General features: G+C 36.7%; 1 protein-coding gene across 1 annotated transcript in view; it reads left to right on the top strand.

Annotated features, from left to right (window-relative positions):
• Positions 1–15,473, top strand: part of DYNC2H1 (dynein cytoplasmic 2 heavy chain 1) — a 372,682-nt gene that overhangs the window by 43,136 nt on the left and 314,073 nt on the right. The window contains exons 19-31 of the mRNA XM_034758872.1: positions 444–559; positions 2,855–2,982; positions 4,549–4,698; positions 5,653–5,858; positions 6,487–6,642; positions 6,734–6,848; positions 7,287–7,457; positions 7,642–8,024; positions 11,412–11,544; positions 11,632–11,749; positions 12,171–12,283; positions 12,386–12,505; positions 14,713–14,863. Of these exons, the coding sequence (XP_034614763.1) occupies positions 444–559; positions 2,855–2,982; positions 4,549–4,698; positions 5,653–5,858; positions 6,487–6,642; positions 6,734–6,848; positions 7,287–7,457; positions 7,642–8,024; positions 11,412–11,544; positions 11,632–11,749; positions 12,171–12,283; positions 12,386–12,505; positions 14,713–14,863 (2,060 nt within the window). The remainder of the gene's footprint in view (positions 1–443; positions 560–2,854; positions 2,983–4,548; positions 4,699–5,652; positions 5,859–6,486; positions 6,643–6,733; positions 6,849–7,286; positions 7,458–7,641; positions 8,025–11,411; positions 11,545–11,631; positions 11,750–12,170; positions 12,284–12,385; positions 12,506–14,712; positions 14,864–15,473) is intronic.

Raw genomic sequence — 15,473 nt, 5'->3', positions numbered from 1 at the left:
TGTTACAGGAGGCACTATAGACAGCTGCAGTCCACAGGGCCCTGGGCTGGAACCTGGAGTAGAGGGCGGGCCCGGGTTCCCCCCAAACTTCCCAATTGACCTGGACTGTGGGTTCTTCCAGAGGGGAAGGTCTCTGGGCTGTTCCCCAACCCACATGGTGAATCTCTGAAGCAAGAAAATCTGCCAATAAGCGCAGGACCCACCAAGATAGAGGAGGAACTTTGTCACAATATACACACATTAAGCCACATTTATTTGTGCACTTCTATATGAACAATTTTCTGAGTAAAATATTAAACTGAAAATATTAAAGATAATTTATAAAGTATTGAACTGACAGTTTTTAAAGTTTATTATGTAATATGTATCATAATTAGCATATTGCCTCTACACTTTTCTCTTTTTCTTCTATATTTTGGAATCTTTCATATTGAATTTTGAAGCACCATCAAGATAGATTGTTTAATTGTTAATTGCAATCCTGTGAAGACTGTGATTGATGATCTTATTCAGAAGCTTTATGATGTTCTTGTTCTATCTTTGAGAAAGTCCATACAAGGTAAATAATTTTGAGATACAGTGGTGCCTGGTTGGTGGGTTTTTTGTTTTGTTTTTTTTTGCTTTTGCTTTTGTTGTGTTTGTTACATATAGTAATCTTTTTATTTAAAAAAAAATCTTTTATCCTTGGGAATACTGAAGTGCCAAAGTTATTTTGGAGCAAAAGTAGTATGTTTTTAGTTTTCCATTAAGAGCCTGATACAAAACCATTCAAGTCAATGTTTGTCTTTTCCATGGACTTCTTTGGGTTTTGGATAAGATGCTGTAAACTTAATTCGGCCAAAACTATGCTAGAAATAATCACATCTATATTAAATTTCTTGTGTATTCCTCTTCTAGAAAAGATTTCTTGAAAGTTTGAGAGTAGTTGAGGATAGGGAATGGACAGAACTCCTGCTCCATCCTTACAATGGTACATGGGAATGGTATATGCCAGCAGCAAATTACTGCCCACCGTGGAGCAAGAGGGATGGGAGAGGGAACTGTGTCTTGAAGGGATGTCTTTGAGGCACAGTGTCTAATGATGTTGCTCTTACAGACAGTGCTGCTTACACATCACCAAATGCGGAGTACTGTGCCTTAAGGCACAATCTAGCCCAGGAGTTCTCATAACAAATTTTTTGGTGGCCTCAGGGTGCGGTCACCAACCAAATTCAACACCAACTTGGTGGCCACTCTGACAATTTTATATTTATATACCTAATTTTATATTTATATACCTAATTAACTTTAGGAAAAACAAATAAATATGCACATACGTGTGTCCAAATCATTGTAATTTATTTATGTAGGATTTTTTTGTTTTTATTTGCAGACTCAATAATAAAAATGTACAATTGTCTCTATTCTTTACTGCACCTGAACAGAATAGAAACACAAATAAGGTGCTTTGCACGCTCTTGTCTTTTTTGGTGTTTCTTTTGCTTTTTTGGTTGCTTTTTAAAAAAGATTTGCTAGCTAGTAAGTCTCCTTCTGTGAAAAGTGATACTTGTATGTTAACATCACTTTTCACAGCCTCCCAGCTAGCTTCTAAGTCTGCTGTGAAAAGTGATATTAATAAATACAAATACCCCTTTTTACAGCAGATTTACTCAGCCCTGGAAGGCCAGGGACAAATTAAGTCCTGGATAGGTAGACAACGTGGGCCTGGGGAAATGGGGGCAGGGAGTTGCACCTAGGGGACGGAAGCCTGAAGCCCCGTGCCTGGGGGATGGAGCTCAAAGCCCCAGGGCTAAAGCATGACCCCAGCACCTCTGGAAAGGTGGGGAATTCATTGGGCTGCCTGCTTCTCCAGTGTTTGTGTCTCCAGAGGGGGCCTCGGTGGAAGGGGCCACTGCTTTGCCCCCCCAGTCACCGCCAGAGGCTGTGGCTGAAAGAAAAGCCTCTGATGGCTGCATGTGGCTGCAGTGGCCGCATTTGAGAAACACTGATCTAGCCCATAAGTCTGTTGGGATTTATAAACTCTGCAATACCAACATTATGAAGTCTGTATTTTGATTGCCAGAGTATCATCGAGCGGTTAGGTTGTCCACAGCGACAGGCTGCAGTCTTTGTAGTTTGCAGTGACACAGACTGGCATAGCCTATTAGCCCTGCTTGGACAGTTTATTTTTTTAAAACGATAATAGACTTAGTTTCCAATTATTCCACCCTGACTCATATTGAGTAGCACCTCACTGTGGGCAAATTGTATCCTTTAGACACGGCTATAAGTAAAGGGTGCTACATAAACTACACTACCCCAGCAGTACGCCTCTACTGGCAGCAAATTACATGACAGCTTAGCCATGTTGGCTGCTGTGTTTTGGAGGCAGAGCCAAGTCTCTGCCCATCTCCCACTCCTTCCTTCCCACCTGCTCTGGGAGAGCAAGGAGTATGTGACTGGACCCATAGTCTAGGTACCTGTGCAGAGGTATTCCCCCTTATTGCCCTGTTATTCATCTATTTATGGTGTTTACATGACTTTTATTGATTTTAATATCTGAAAAAACAACGAGGAGTCCTTGTGGCACCTTAGAGACTAACACATTTATTTGGGCATAAGTATCCTCACAACAGCTCTGTGAGGTAGGGAAGTGCTTTTGTCCCCATTTTATGGTTGGAAAACTGGAGTACAGAGTAAGTGGAATAGGGAATTAAGTCTGGGTCTCCACGGTCCCAGGTTAATCCTGTAACAACTGGATCATCTTTCATGTAGTCCAAGTGACTGTCTTGCACACATATTTATCTGATTTTAAGTCTGATATCATGGATATTTTTATTTGTAATAAATTTGTTTTCCAATATTCTTTACATAGCTCATCTACATGATATTTCATCGTTTCTTACTGATGCCATGGAAGCATTAATAGTTAGGCCCCAGACTGTAGATGAAATTGGAGAAGATAACTTAAAGTATGGAAATTTACAAGAAAAAAAAGCAGAGGTAGGATTTTATTTGATCATAGGAAAATATCTAGTCGAAAAGTTTAGTCATGTTTTAGTATGCCTGAGCAAAATACTTTTCAAAGTATTATTAGTAGAGTTTGTTACAACATTTTGTTGTTGTTGCTTTTAATGTTTTTCTTGCTTCTTCCTTGTGTTTTCTGCCATTTATTGTACTATTTGTTATACTGGTTCATAACACCAAACCTCACTAACACAGCAAATTCAAAACCAGAGTGGTTTCCCAGACCTTTAGACTATGATGATAACAATTGGCTTCTATTAAAATGTGGGAGGGGAAGATCTTAAAATCCTTTGATTAAATTTTAGCTTCATCTTTAAAAATCCCTGCTTCTTAATATGATGCATATTTAGGCCAGGTACCAATGGAAAGCCTAGTGGCAGCTGAGTTTTCTTCTGCAGACCACACTTATGCAGGGAATGAACTCACCAGGAAGGTACCAAGTTGCTGAGAGTCAGAGAGAAAGCAAGTGAACTATATTGCAAGGCATTGCTACTCAAAAAAGAACGTTTTTAAAAAAAATGATGGGAGGATCACCTCCCATTTACATTTGGTACTGCATCTAAGAACTCTGGATAAATTTGTTTCTGCTGAAGTGATTGTCAGTGAATTAATTACAAATATTTACACTGAATTGTCATTATTAGTCTTCAATACCAAACACTTGATTGCAATGAATGGGCACTTCACCCTTCTCTTACAGCTATTATTTCAGTCACTTTGTCTGCATACTCAGTAAGATAACACTGTATTGGTTTAACTTTGTTGTAACAACTAGAAATGTGTGTGTGTATATGTACATATATATTTTTTCAAATGAATGCATAAATTCTGTACAAATTGTTTTGTGGAGGTGGTGGATATTGGAGGGGATTAAGCCTCCATAATCCACAGAGCAATACTGTGCCTCAGTCTCAGTACATGTTGTCTTCACTTCATTGTGAAAAGAATGCACACAAAACAGGGCATTTTGGGACATATTCTTTAATGTCTTCTTTTACTTCAATTTTTCTGACTTTTGTAGTGTTACTTACTCATAATTTTTGTAGTGATTTTTAACTGATTGGGCTTTTTTAGTGTATGAAAAAATAATCTCTGAAACAATCAGGTGACATAATTTTTTCCCTTATTTTCAGACTCTAAATGCATTCTTCGTCTAATATATCAATAGATTTTCCATTTGTTCTCAACTTCTCTCCTCCTGCTTGCTGTTTTCATACATATATTATTTTTTTTTAAAGCTTTGATCCACGTGAGTGGATGCCTGTACCTGTGAGTAGTCCAATTGATTGATTTGGTGTAAGCCCTCACTTGTATTTCACACATTTCAGGATCAAGAGCCCCTATAATTGCTCTGTATTGTCTCCCATGTTTACCTTTGTATAGTTTTACTTTGATAAATATTAAAATAATTAAATATAAATATGAAAATATATAAATATTCTTGATTAATGACCATTGTGTCTTTATTTAAATGTTTGCATAAAAATGCCACATTTTATTGAAATTCTTTCATACATGTATAAAATATCTTTTCAACTTTAGATTTTTCTCCAGTTTCAAGAAGCTGAAGATAAAAACAAGCTTTTGCGGACCGTGGCTGGTGGGGGTTTAGACACAATCAGCAACCTGAGAGCTATGTGGGATAAATTTGAATTAATGATGGAAAGTCATCAGCTTATGATTAAAGAACAGGTGAGAATCAAGATTTAGTAATTCACTCAAATTCACTGATCTCATTTTGAATTAGTCAGAAGATGCATTTTTTTCTCCTGGATTAACAACCTCCCCCCCCCCCTCCCCAAGATGTAGCAGTTTAGTATTGGCACCAAGGTTAATGGTGTGAATGAGAGCCTTTATAGAAAGAACATCTAAACTATTGGAAAGATTACTAGCATCAGCTGATACTGCTGTAGGACCCGATCTTGAAATGATCTCTGAGCCCCTACAAAGTACCAGTGAAGTCAGCTAGGGTACTGTGCAGGTGCAGGAGCTCACTCTAGAATCACGACTATGTTTCACCTCATGTATTTCTTTTTATTAACTGAAATGAAAAGAATATAGTAGTTTAAAAATGAACATTTGTCAACTTTACAATGTTACTACAAATGTTATTAAAATTATTGCATAATATTTTTAATTTTTCTGAAAATGCATGCTAAATATTATGTCCACAATCCTGCAATGGACAACATGCAGGTGAATTGCTGGGGCTCAATGGAGTCAATGCAGCCACAGTACTTTTCCTGTGTGCTGCTGATTCCATGATCATCACCCATATTTTGAACCTGTAGATGGTTTTAAAAATGATAGTTATTGTCTATTTATTACCATTAAGACCTGTAATAAAAGATGTGGGTATAAGGAAAAACTGTTTATCAGACCAAGGTAGCTGATAAACCAGTGAGGAGCAGATGTAAATATTATATGTAACTACAGTGGATATAAAATTATATAAGATCAGGAAATGCATATCCATACCAGATTCTCTTAAAATTTGAAATATTTTAAGGGGAAGAGTAAAAAAATAGTACTCCATTTTGAAAACAAGTGGAAAGGTTGTTGTTTTTTTTTTATCTTGATTAGCTATAACTTTGTAGATATGAATTACTGAAGGAATACATTTTATTTTTTTAAACTCGTTTGTAGATTGAAGTGATGAAAGGAAATGTGATGTCACGTGTTAATGTGTATCTTCAAGAACTAGAAAAGTTTAAAGCTCGCTGGGATCAGCTAAAGCCCAGCGATGATATCATCGAAATAGGTCATCAGGATATGCTTGAGAAAAGTGCTCAGACCATAAAGGAAAAGAAAATTGAGTTTGATGAACTTGAAGCCACAAAGAAAAAACTGATGTATGTGTATTTCTTTGTATATAGCACATTATTTTATGGATGTTCTGCAGTAAATCATGCAGCAGCAGCTTTTTGGTGGGTCAGAAAATATGAACAAATAGTTAACTAAATATGAACACAACAGATAATTTAATAAATCTTATTTTAATTGTATTTCAATGTATAGTTTAATCTTCAGGGACTTACTTCATTGTTTTATATAACTTGACTCTTCTGAACTGACACTTGAGAAGTGGAAGTTCTGAAAATCTGTTAGGCTTTGAAGCATCTGAATTTATGCACTAAATGGCAGGTGATTCTATATAGGATACTACTTATAGAGAAACACAATTAAAGATCATTTATTTTTTCCTTTATGTTTTTGGGAGACAAATTAGTACTCTTTTCTTAATACAAAAGAATGGAAAAAAAGAAGAAAGCTGTGAATGCTAGGGAAGGTTATTGCATATAATAATTGTCTCTTATGCTACTTTTTTTTCTGCTTGGGGAATGCAACATAATATGTTCTGCTGGACAGTGAAGTCAATGGACTTTCTCACATTGGTAAAGTTAAGCATGTATGACAGCATGTCCAGGATCATAGCGTCAATATGCAATATTATAATAATGCAATGATCTTTTTATTCAGCGAGGACTGCCATCATTTTGAATTAGAAGAGCCTGATTTCTCTTTGGCAACAGCTGTATGGAGAGATATTGAGAGCTGTGCAGAAGTATGGGCACTATATGAAGAATTTCATCAAGGTTTTCAGGAAAAAGCCAAAGAAGACTGGATTACTTTTAGGTCTGATTTTGTTTTTAAACTTTTATGCATAATTATTGGTTATTGCAGTACTGTGTTATTGTGCTCTTTTTAAAATTTAATTTTTGTATAGGAGTAAGACTTACTTGTTTGAGGAATTCTTGTTGAACTGGCATGACAAGCTTAGGAAGATGGAAGAACACACTGTAATGACTGTGAAGTTGCAAAAAGAAGTGGACAAATACAAAGTAAGATCCTCATTATACAAGGGGAAATCAAAGCAAAATGCTTTCTGGTATTACTGGGTAATATGCTTCACTCTTATATTTACATGGAGGTCTGTTTGTGTATTAAAGTGAGCCTTAAGGATATTTTGTGCTCAAAGAATCAAATAATTCATTTCAAAGTACATTTGAGCTTCTTTCAGTGAACAGGACAATCATTACATTTTTTTCTCAATTTGTTTGAGACACATTTAGTAATAAAACAACCTTAATGGAATTATACCAAATACTAAAATTAGTGTATTGAAAATACAAAGTAGATCTCAATTTAAACAGATTTATTTTCAATACATAGTGGGAAAATGTATTTTTGTTATGTTTTGACAGTACATGACAGTAGGACTGAACAGATATAGTTATTGTAAAAAACTTGGTATATTCCAATTTGCATTATTCCCTTAGATGACACTTCCTGTCCTGAAATATGTTAGAGGAGAACATCTGTCTCCAGATCATTGGCTGGACCTCTTTCGTCTTCTTGGTTTCCCTAGAGGCACTAGTCTAGAGAATTTATTGTTTGGAGATCTACTCAAAGTGTCAGATGTAATTGTAGAAAAAGCAGCAGCACTTAAGGTATGAATTATTTCACAAGTAATGCTATTAATTTTTTATACCAAGTCATATGTTCTATATGTTTTTATTCCTTTTTCGAAACTGAAGTTGTGTATTTTTCTAATAAAGCTGTTTTCCTCTGTTCATTTATATATTTTCTATTATATAAGTAGTAATTTTTTGTGTGTTTTATATTTTAAAATAGGATTTGAATAGTCGGGCACAAGGTGAAGTCACAATCAGAGAGGCCTTACGTGAACTTGAGCTCTGGGGTGTTGGAGCAGTCTTCACATTAACAGATTATGAAGACAGCCAGAGCAGGACTATCAAACTAATTAAAGACTGGAAAGACATAGTTAACCAGGTTGGAGATAATCGCTGTCTTCTTCAGTCCCTAAAGGACTCTCCATATTACAAAGGCTTTGAGGATAAAGTGTCTATCTGGGAAAAAAAACTTGCTGAACTGGATGAGTACCTGCAGAATTTAAACCAGATTCAAAGGAAGTGGGTGTATTTGGAACCCATTTTTGGTCGTGGAGCTCTACCCAAAGAGCAGGCACGCTTTAATAGAGTTGATGAAGACTTCAGGTCAGGGTTATTAAACACAACTTTATTTTGTATAACGTCCTTCGCACAGCTGTAAGCCAAGATTCAAAATGAATTGATACAAAACAAACAGGATGTACAGGGAGATGAAGGCATGCATAAGGATTTCAGCAAAGGTTGCATTGAGGCAATGATATAGAAAGAATTAGTGTTGCAAAAGAGTTGATTGATGAGAAGATTTATTGATATGGGGTATGTAGAAAGAGAAGGAAGGTTCTGAGTCAAGTATGATGGCCAGGGTTATGAACAATGCAGGCAAATAGAAGGTCTTATTTGAGAAAGGAAGTAGAGGAGATGTTGAATTTTGAAAAAATATTTCTTGCCGAAGAAAAGCACTTCTCTTTCCAAAAAAATTACACTGAAGGAATTTGAGATGAAACAACTTTACTTGATCAAGACATGCAGAGAGGATTACACTGCTCTAGAGCCAAAATGCTTCTGAAATAAATGTAGTGAAACGTTACTAATTCTGGGTCACTGAGAACAAAAATGATGCTTAAAATTGTTGATTGGCTCTAGTTTTCAAGATATGCTATTGGGTCAGTATATATGACCCTTGACTTGGGAATGGCGGAGGATATGTGAGTTATAAAGGGAAGGGATCTCAATTTAAACCAGAAATGACTAAAATACATCTTTGACTGGATCTATGAATAAATCTATGACTGGGTTTGGACAGTACTTGGTTTTTAGGCAAAACAATGAATGATGCAATCTGAAGCTGGTATTGCATCATACATGATATGAATTGCATCATGTTATTCCTAGAAGTCATGGATGATACAATCATAACGAAGTTTACATCACTCTGCTGAACAAATTACCCTATATCAGCTCTAGAAATCACACAGTGTCGTGCTCTCTTATTTGTTAGTGTTTGATTTTGCAAAGGGACACATTTCTGTTTAGCCAAAGTGAGCAGAGATGCCTCGTACTTGTGTGAACAGTGCAGATAACTTCTGCTATGTTTGTGGTGAAGTGACTTTTGTATCACAAAAGCGCAGTATAAACCACTCTGGTTAAGAGAGCCTATTTTGGCTGCAAAATTGGAGATCAGGACAAGAGGTGGGCCCCACACATATGCTGCAACCCTTGTGCAACAAATCTTCGCCAGTGGTTGACCAGGAAAAGGAAATCTATGCCTTTTGCAGTGCCAATGATTTGGAGAGAGCCAACAGATCACACCAGCAATTGTTACTTCTGCATGGTGCCTCCAGTTGGGAAAGGTGTATCAAAGAAGAAAAAGTGGACTGTGCGTTATCCAAACATTCCATCAGCTATATGCCCAGTACCCCGCGGAGAAGGACTGCCGGTTCCTGATGCACCAGAATCATTCTCACTTGAGTCAGACGAGGAAGAGGAAGAGGATGAAACTTCTGGTCCTGAACCATCAGTGTCACAGGACCCACATTTTCTCCCATCCTCCTCCTCTGAACCACACTTCATAACACAAGGTGAACTGAATGACCTTGTCAGGGATTTGGAACTACCCAAGAGTAAGGCAGAGCTGTCGGGCTCCAGACTACAGCAGTGGAATCTCCTGGCAGGTGATGTTAGGGTTTCCATGTTCCGTGACTGTCAAAAGGATCTTGTCCCAGTCTTCTTCATGGAAGGTGATCTTGTAGCCTGCAACAACATCGATGGCATGATGGCAGCCCTCAACATCGTTCACGATCCAGATGAGTGGAGACTGTTCATTGATTCATCGAAGACGAGTCTTAGAGCTGTTTTACTGCATAATGGCAATGTTTTGCTATCAATTCCAGTTGGTCATGCAGTCCATATGAAGGAAACCTATGACAACATGAAACAACTTTTGAGGTGCATAAAGTATGACCAACATCAGTGTCAGCTTTGTGGCGATTTGAAGATTGTTGCTCTCTTGCTTGGTCTGCAGACTGGATACACAAAGTATTGCTGTTTTCTCTGCGAATGGGATAGTCGTGCAAGAGATTCCCACTACATCCAGAAAGCATGGCCACTCCAACAGTCATTGGAGCCTGGGAAGAAATGTGTTCAGCATCCACCACTTGTTGAATCAAAGAAGATTTTGTTACCACCCTTACACATCAAGCTGGGTCTGATGAAGAACTTTGTCAAGGCCATTGACAAAACACAAGCAGCTTTCAAGTACCTCCGTGGAAAATTTCCAAGGTTAAGTGAAGCTAAGATAAAGGAAGGTGTCTTTGTTGGTCCTCAGATTCGTGAACTTCTTCGAGATGATGCATTTGACCATGCACTGCGTGGCAAGGAAAAGACAGCATGGAAAGCCTTCCACTAAGTGGCAATAAATTTCCTCAGAAACAACAAGGCAGACAACTACAGGTTGTTGGTGGAAAACCTCCTCAAGGCATAGAAAAGCCTTGGTTGCAACATGTCACTAAGGATACATGTTTTGCACTCTTGTCTAGATTTTTTTTTTCCACCGAACTGCGGAGCAGTGAGCGACGAGCACGGCGAGCGATTTTACCAGGACATTGCAACAATGGAGAAACGCTATCAGGGCAAATGGAGCCCATCAATGCTTGCAGACTATTGCTGGACAGTGACAAGAGATGCTCCATTTAATGAATACAAGAGACAAGCCAAGAAGCGCCAAGTAGACACTGAATAGGACTAAACTATGTACATAATAGTTTTTTGCCTTTTGTTTCATAATACATTTTATTTATATAAGCCTTTTGCTGATTTTTAAAGTGTTACATAAACAGAACAGGTGAAATATTATCATGTAAAGCAACCATAAACACATGAAAAGACCTAGGTTTACAATTTATGATTAAAACTCTATCTACACAATATACATAGACATAAAATGTAAAAACTTAACTATCTTAGAAACAGTAGCCAATCAGTTGTTTTAATTGTCATATTTGAATTCAGCACATCAAAATACATAATAAATAGCACATTTTATCTCTGAAGCAGATGACTTCTCAAAAATTGTAGATCAGTGTTATCAGAGAGTAGATTTTAGAGGTGTCCAAAGATACATACAACTGAGTTTCTTTAGATATGGTAGTTGAGCTTAAAAATAGAGCTGAAATGACAGAGATGGAGGCTCTTAGCAGAAAAAATGGTCAAAATTGTAACTTAATGGGACTTCTTGGATAGAGGGGTGTTGATGTAAAGGAAGAGTCATGATCAGAAACAGTATGATAGGTATAATAAGAGGAGAATCATGACAGATCTAGCTAATGTTTAACTGGAAGAAATTTAACATAAATTTTGCAATTTTTATATTCAGATATTGACTGCTGAATATTACTTATCTGTGTCTTGAGTTTTAATCAGATGTTTAAACGAGATATATTTGGACAAAATGCAGTGGTAGATTTACAAACAATTAAGATTATATTTTTTTTAAAGATCCATAATGATAGATATCAAGAGTGACAATAGAATAACATCACTGAATGCTTGGACAGGAATGAGGAATGCGTTGATTACCCTACTTGACCAGCTTCAGAGATGTCAAAAATCCTTGAATGAATTTCTGGAGGTACAACTGCTTATCTTAATATATAATTTTATAAAAAGGCAATACTTCAGTGCTTAAAACAACAAATTCTTTTTTTTTTTAAAACAGGAAAAGCGTTCAGCATTCCCTAGATTCTATTTCATTGGAGATGATGATTTATTAGAAATCTTGGGACAGTCCACTAATCCTTCAGTGATTCAGTCTCACCTTAAGAAACTTTTTGCTGGTAAACTAAATTAGTATTTTCATAATACATTAGTCATCATTTGTAAAATGTACTTATTCAGAAGTACAGTCATTTGATGCTGAAGAACCTATTCTAGAAATTGTTTCTTTACTTTCTGTTACCATAACATAGCTTAGAAAAGGAAAATGTTTTTGATATTTCACCATTTATTTGGCAAAAAAAGAAAAAAATATTTCAAAATATCTCTGACTTTTGAGGGACTTTTTATGTTGAGCTACTTAATTATCATAAATATTGTATTACGTATACAAAAATAATTGATTTAACTTTTTTGACTATTTCCCAAGTAAATGCTCTATCAAGAAACAAATGTTTAAGAATTCTACAGTAAATCATCTAGATTGTATTTAATCACTTGCTGAGCTTAATTAAAGAGATATTGTTATTTTCTGATTAACAGGCATTAATAGCGTCAGCTTTGATGGGGACTTTAAAAACATAATTGCAATGAAATCTTTAGAGGGAGAAGTTGTGCCTTTTAAAAATAAAATTCTTCTCTCAAATGATGTTGAGGTAAGGGAACCAGGTCCAAATGCATTACCAGCAATTGTGGTAAATATGTTTGCTATGTGATTTGTGATTTTTTTTTTCTTCCCTCTATATTTTATTTGCCAGGTTTGGTTAAATCGTTTGGCTTTGGAGATGAAGGACACATTGAAACAATTATTGCTTGACTGTGTTACTGCTGGAAGACGTTCACAAGGTTCAATTGATCCATCACTCTTTCCTTCCCAGGTAGTGAGTGATACAGTCTCATCTTGATTTAGTCTCAGCATTGAAATATAAGTAACTCAATTTCTGAATGATCCTAAGGACAGGTCTGTTTGGGAAATATATACAGACTTCAAAAACCAGTTGATTTGCTGTATGCCTTGATTTTAGGTAGATAGAAATTATTCAGAATGTGCAATGTTATAAGCATCTGTAGACTGGAACTCTTTGCTCACTTGGGAGATTGATTCAGTGCCCATTTAAATAAATGAGAGTCTTTCCACTGATTTCAATTGATGTTGAATCAGGTCCCTGGCTAATCAGTGATGCAGAAACTGTTTCCTGCTATTGATTCAAAACAGCATTATTAGACTAGTTTCTGAAGTTCATGCATAACTTGGGTAGAAAATGCTAGTGAAAGAGAATGTACTAATGACAGGTTGAAGAAAAATATAATATAAATACTAGCTAACACTATTAATTTGAATTTATATTGCTTGAACCAATCCTTTCTTAATAAATATTTGCAAATAATATATACAGTTTTTTAAAATGTAAAAATCATAGACACAGTGAGTTATTATCAATATGACCCTAAGAATGTATATTCATTCAGACTAACCTTTTGTAATGATTTAGGCGTGATCCTGCTGACTGATATGTGTGGGCAGATCCTTGTGTCCATGTGAAACCCCGTTGATGTTAATGGAGTCCATGTGCGTGCAGTGAGCTGCCTGTGTGGGCTTTTTAGTTGAAATAAATCTTCCCTTCATGAGTGTATACCACTGCAATCTACTTCCTTCCTTCATCATGCTGAGAGTATGGGAGTGCTGTGCACCACAGTCTGACTCTCTCCTTATGTCATCGATGTTTAACTTTTCCTGCTTTACCTGAATCACATGGCCAAAGCAAAGAGTGGAATTTTGATGAGAAGAGAATTCCTATTCTGTTTAACGTATGGAAGTAGAACCCGTAGTTCAGCATGTGTTATGTGTGAATCCATTACAGCTCGTTTTTCTCTGTGATGGGGTTGGGGAGGGAAAGTAGCCCACCCCCCCTTTCCTGTTGCTCCTGGATGCACTGCCTTGGTGTTGGTTGCTGGGGCCACCAGCAGGAGTTTGGCCCTGCCTCCCTCTGCAGTCACCAGGGGCACAATGCTGTAGGACCAGGCAGCCAGTGAGTTCCCCACCTTCCCAGCGACAGTGGGGCTCAGGCTCCGGGCTTCAGCCCTGGCGTAGCAGGGCTGCAGACTCAGGCCACAGGGCTTCAGGCTCCAGCCCCCCATTGCCTATCCTACCCACTCACCCTCATCTCCCCTGGCCCCCACTGCCTCCCCTGACTCTCCATCCAGGGCTTAATTTGTTCCCAGGCTTGGCAGGGCTAAGTAAGTCTGCTGTGAAAAGTGATACCTGTATGTTTGCTAATATCACTTTTGACAGCAGACTTACTCGCTAGCAATAAAGAAATTACAATGATTTGGACGTGTATATGTACATATTTATTTGGCTTTCCTAAAGCTAATTAAGTATTTTAGGAAAAAGTGTGAGAGAGGCCAACAGCAAGAATTGGTGGCCGCACTCTGAGGCCACCAAAAAATTTGTCTTGAGAACCCCCATGCTTTTAGTCGAGGAAGTGCCTGGTTTAATACCAAGTTTTGGCCAAAATGTTGATTCTCTATTCTTCTGATTATTACTAAGCCCCTCACTCTGAGCATATGTTCAGAGGACATCGAAATTTGGTGTGAATAAGGGGAGAATATTGTGCTGGCAGTGAATAGCTCTCTTTCACCTCTCTCATATTTTTCGGGAGTGGAATCGAAGGGAGGGAAGGAAAGAGATAGACACACCGATTTACAAAGTATTAGTGAAATTGGTGAAACAAATCCACATTTCTTCCTATTCATGAACAGTTGTTCTTCAGTACTGTGGAGATATTGGACCTAAGGGAATAGCTATACTAAATTATTTTGCAGCTGTTTGTTACATTTTAGTAAGTTTTTAAATACAATTATATTTGCTCCGGGGGCACCTTTAGAGTAACTGTGTTTTTTTTTTTTAAAGGGATAGTGGAGTATTGGCATGATAACATTTAATATGCTAAAATTTAATACACTAAATAAAACAATTTATTTAAACAGTAAGCTTTCATGAGAATTTATAAATGAGTTGAAAATCTTTTGTCCCTCATGGTTACCTATTTTTAAAACTTTACTTTACTCTTTCTGTCAATAGATTCTTTCCTTGGCAGAACAAATTCAGTTCACTGAAGATGTTGAAACTGCTATCAAAGAACATAACCTGCATCAGATAGAGTTAGAACTTATGGCTAAACTGGAACATTATACCAGCATAGATACTAGTATGGAAGATCCAGGGAGAGTAGGTATGAAAAATGATCATAAGTGTATAATTCCTTAAAATAAATTTAAAGTGCTAAGCAATCCAATCCTCTGAGCTAGAAATAATATTGAGTGACCTACCAGTAATGGCCAGGTTGGGGATATTTAAAATTTCACAGTGAATGTCCTTTCTTTTCCAGATGTTTATTCTATATTTAACATTATTAGGTAGTCTGAATCTGTTTCTTTTTCAATTTTTATCCACTTCCTTTATCTTGATGTTTTTGTTATTTAATATATTTACTAATAATTTGTCATTACAAAATCTGCTTCTATATTGTTGTCTTCATCTACTGATCTCTAACATTATTTTTCATTGGAACTGGCTAGATACTATTGGATAAACATGGTACTATGGCAACACATTCTCTATAAGTGCAGGTGTTTTTTTCCCCCTGGTAATATGATATTTGATTGGATTCTGGAGTTATTTCTTGACTTAAATGTAACATCACAAACCTATAGAACACCAATATGATGTTCAGATTGTAATGTGTACTGTGCATCAATACTTATCCTTGTGCATCTGGTCACTCTGTTGAGTTCTAGATTAAAGTTTATTGGCTGTTAAGCTTTTATCTAGTAACTATATCA

This window comes from Trachemys scripta, chromosome 1 (genome assembly GCF_013100865.1).
Source record: "Trachemys scripta elegans isolate TJP31775 chromosome 1, CAS_Tse_1.0, whole genome shotgun sequence".
Taxonomy (NCBI): Eukaryota; Metazoa; Chordata; order Testudines; family Emydidae; genus Trachemys; species Trachemys scripta.
Note: the sequence above shows the minus strand (reverse complement) of the source record. Positions and strands in the feature narration are given on the sequence as shown.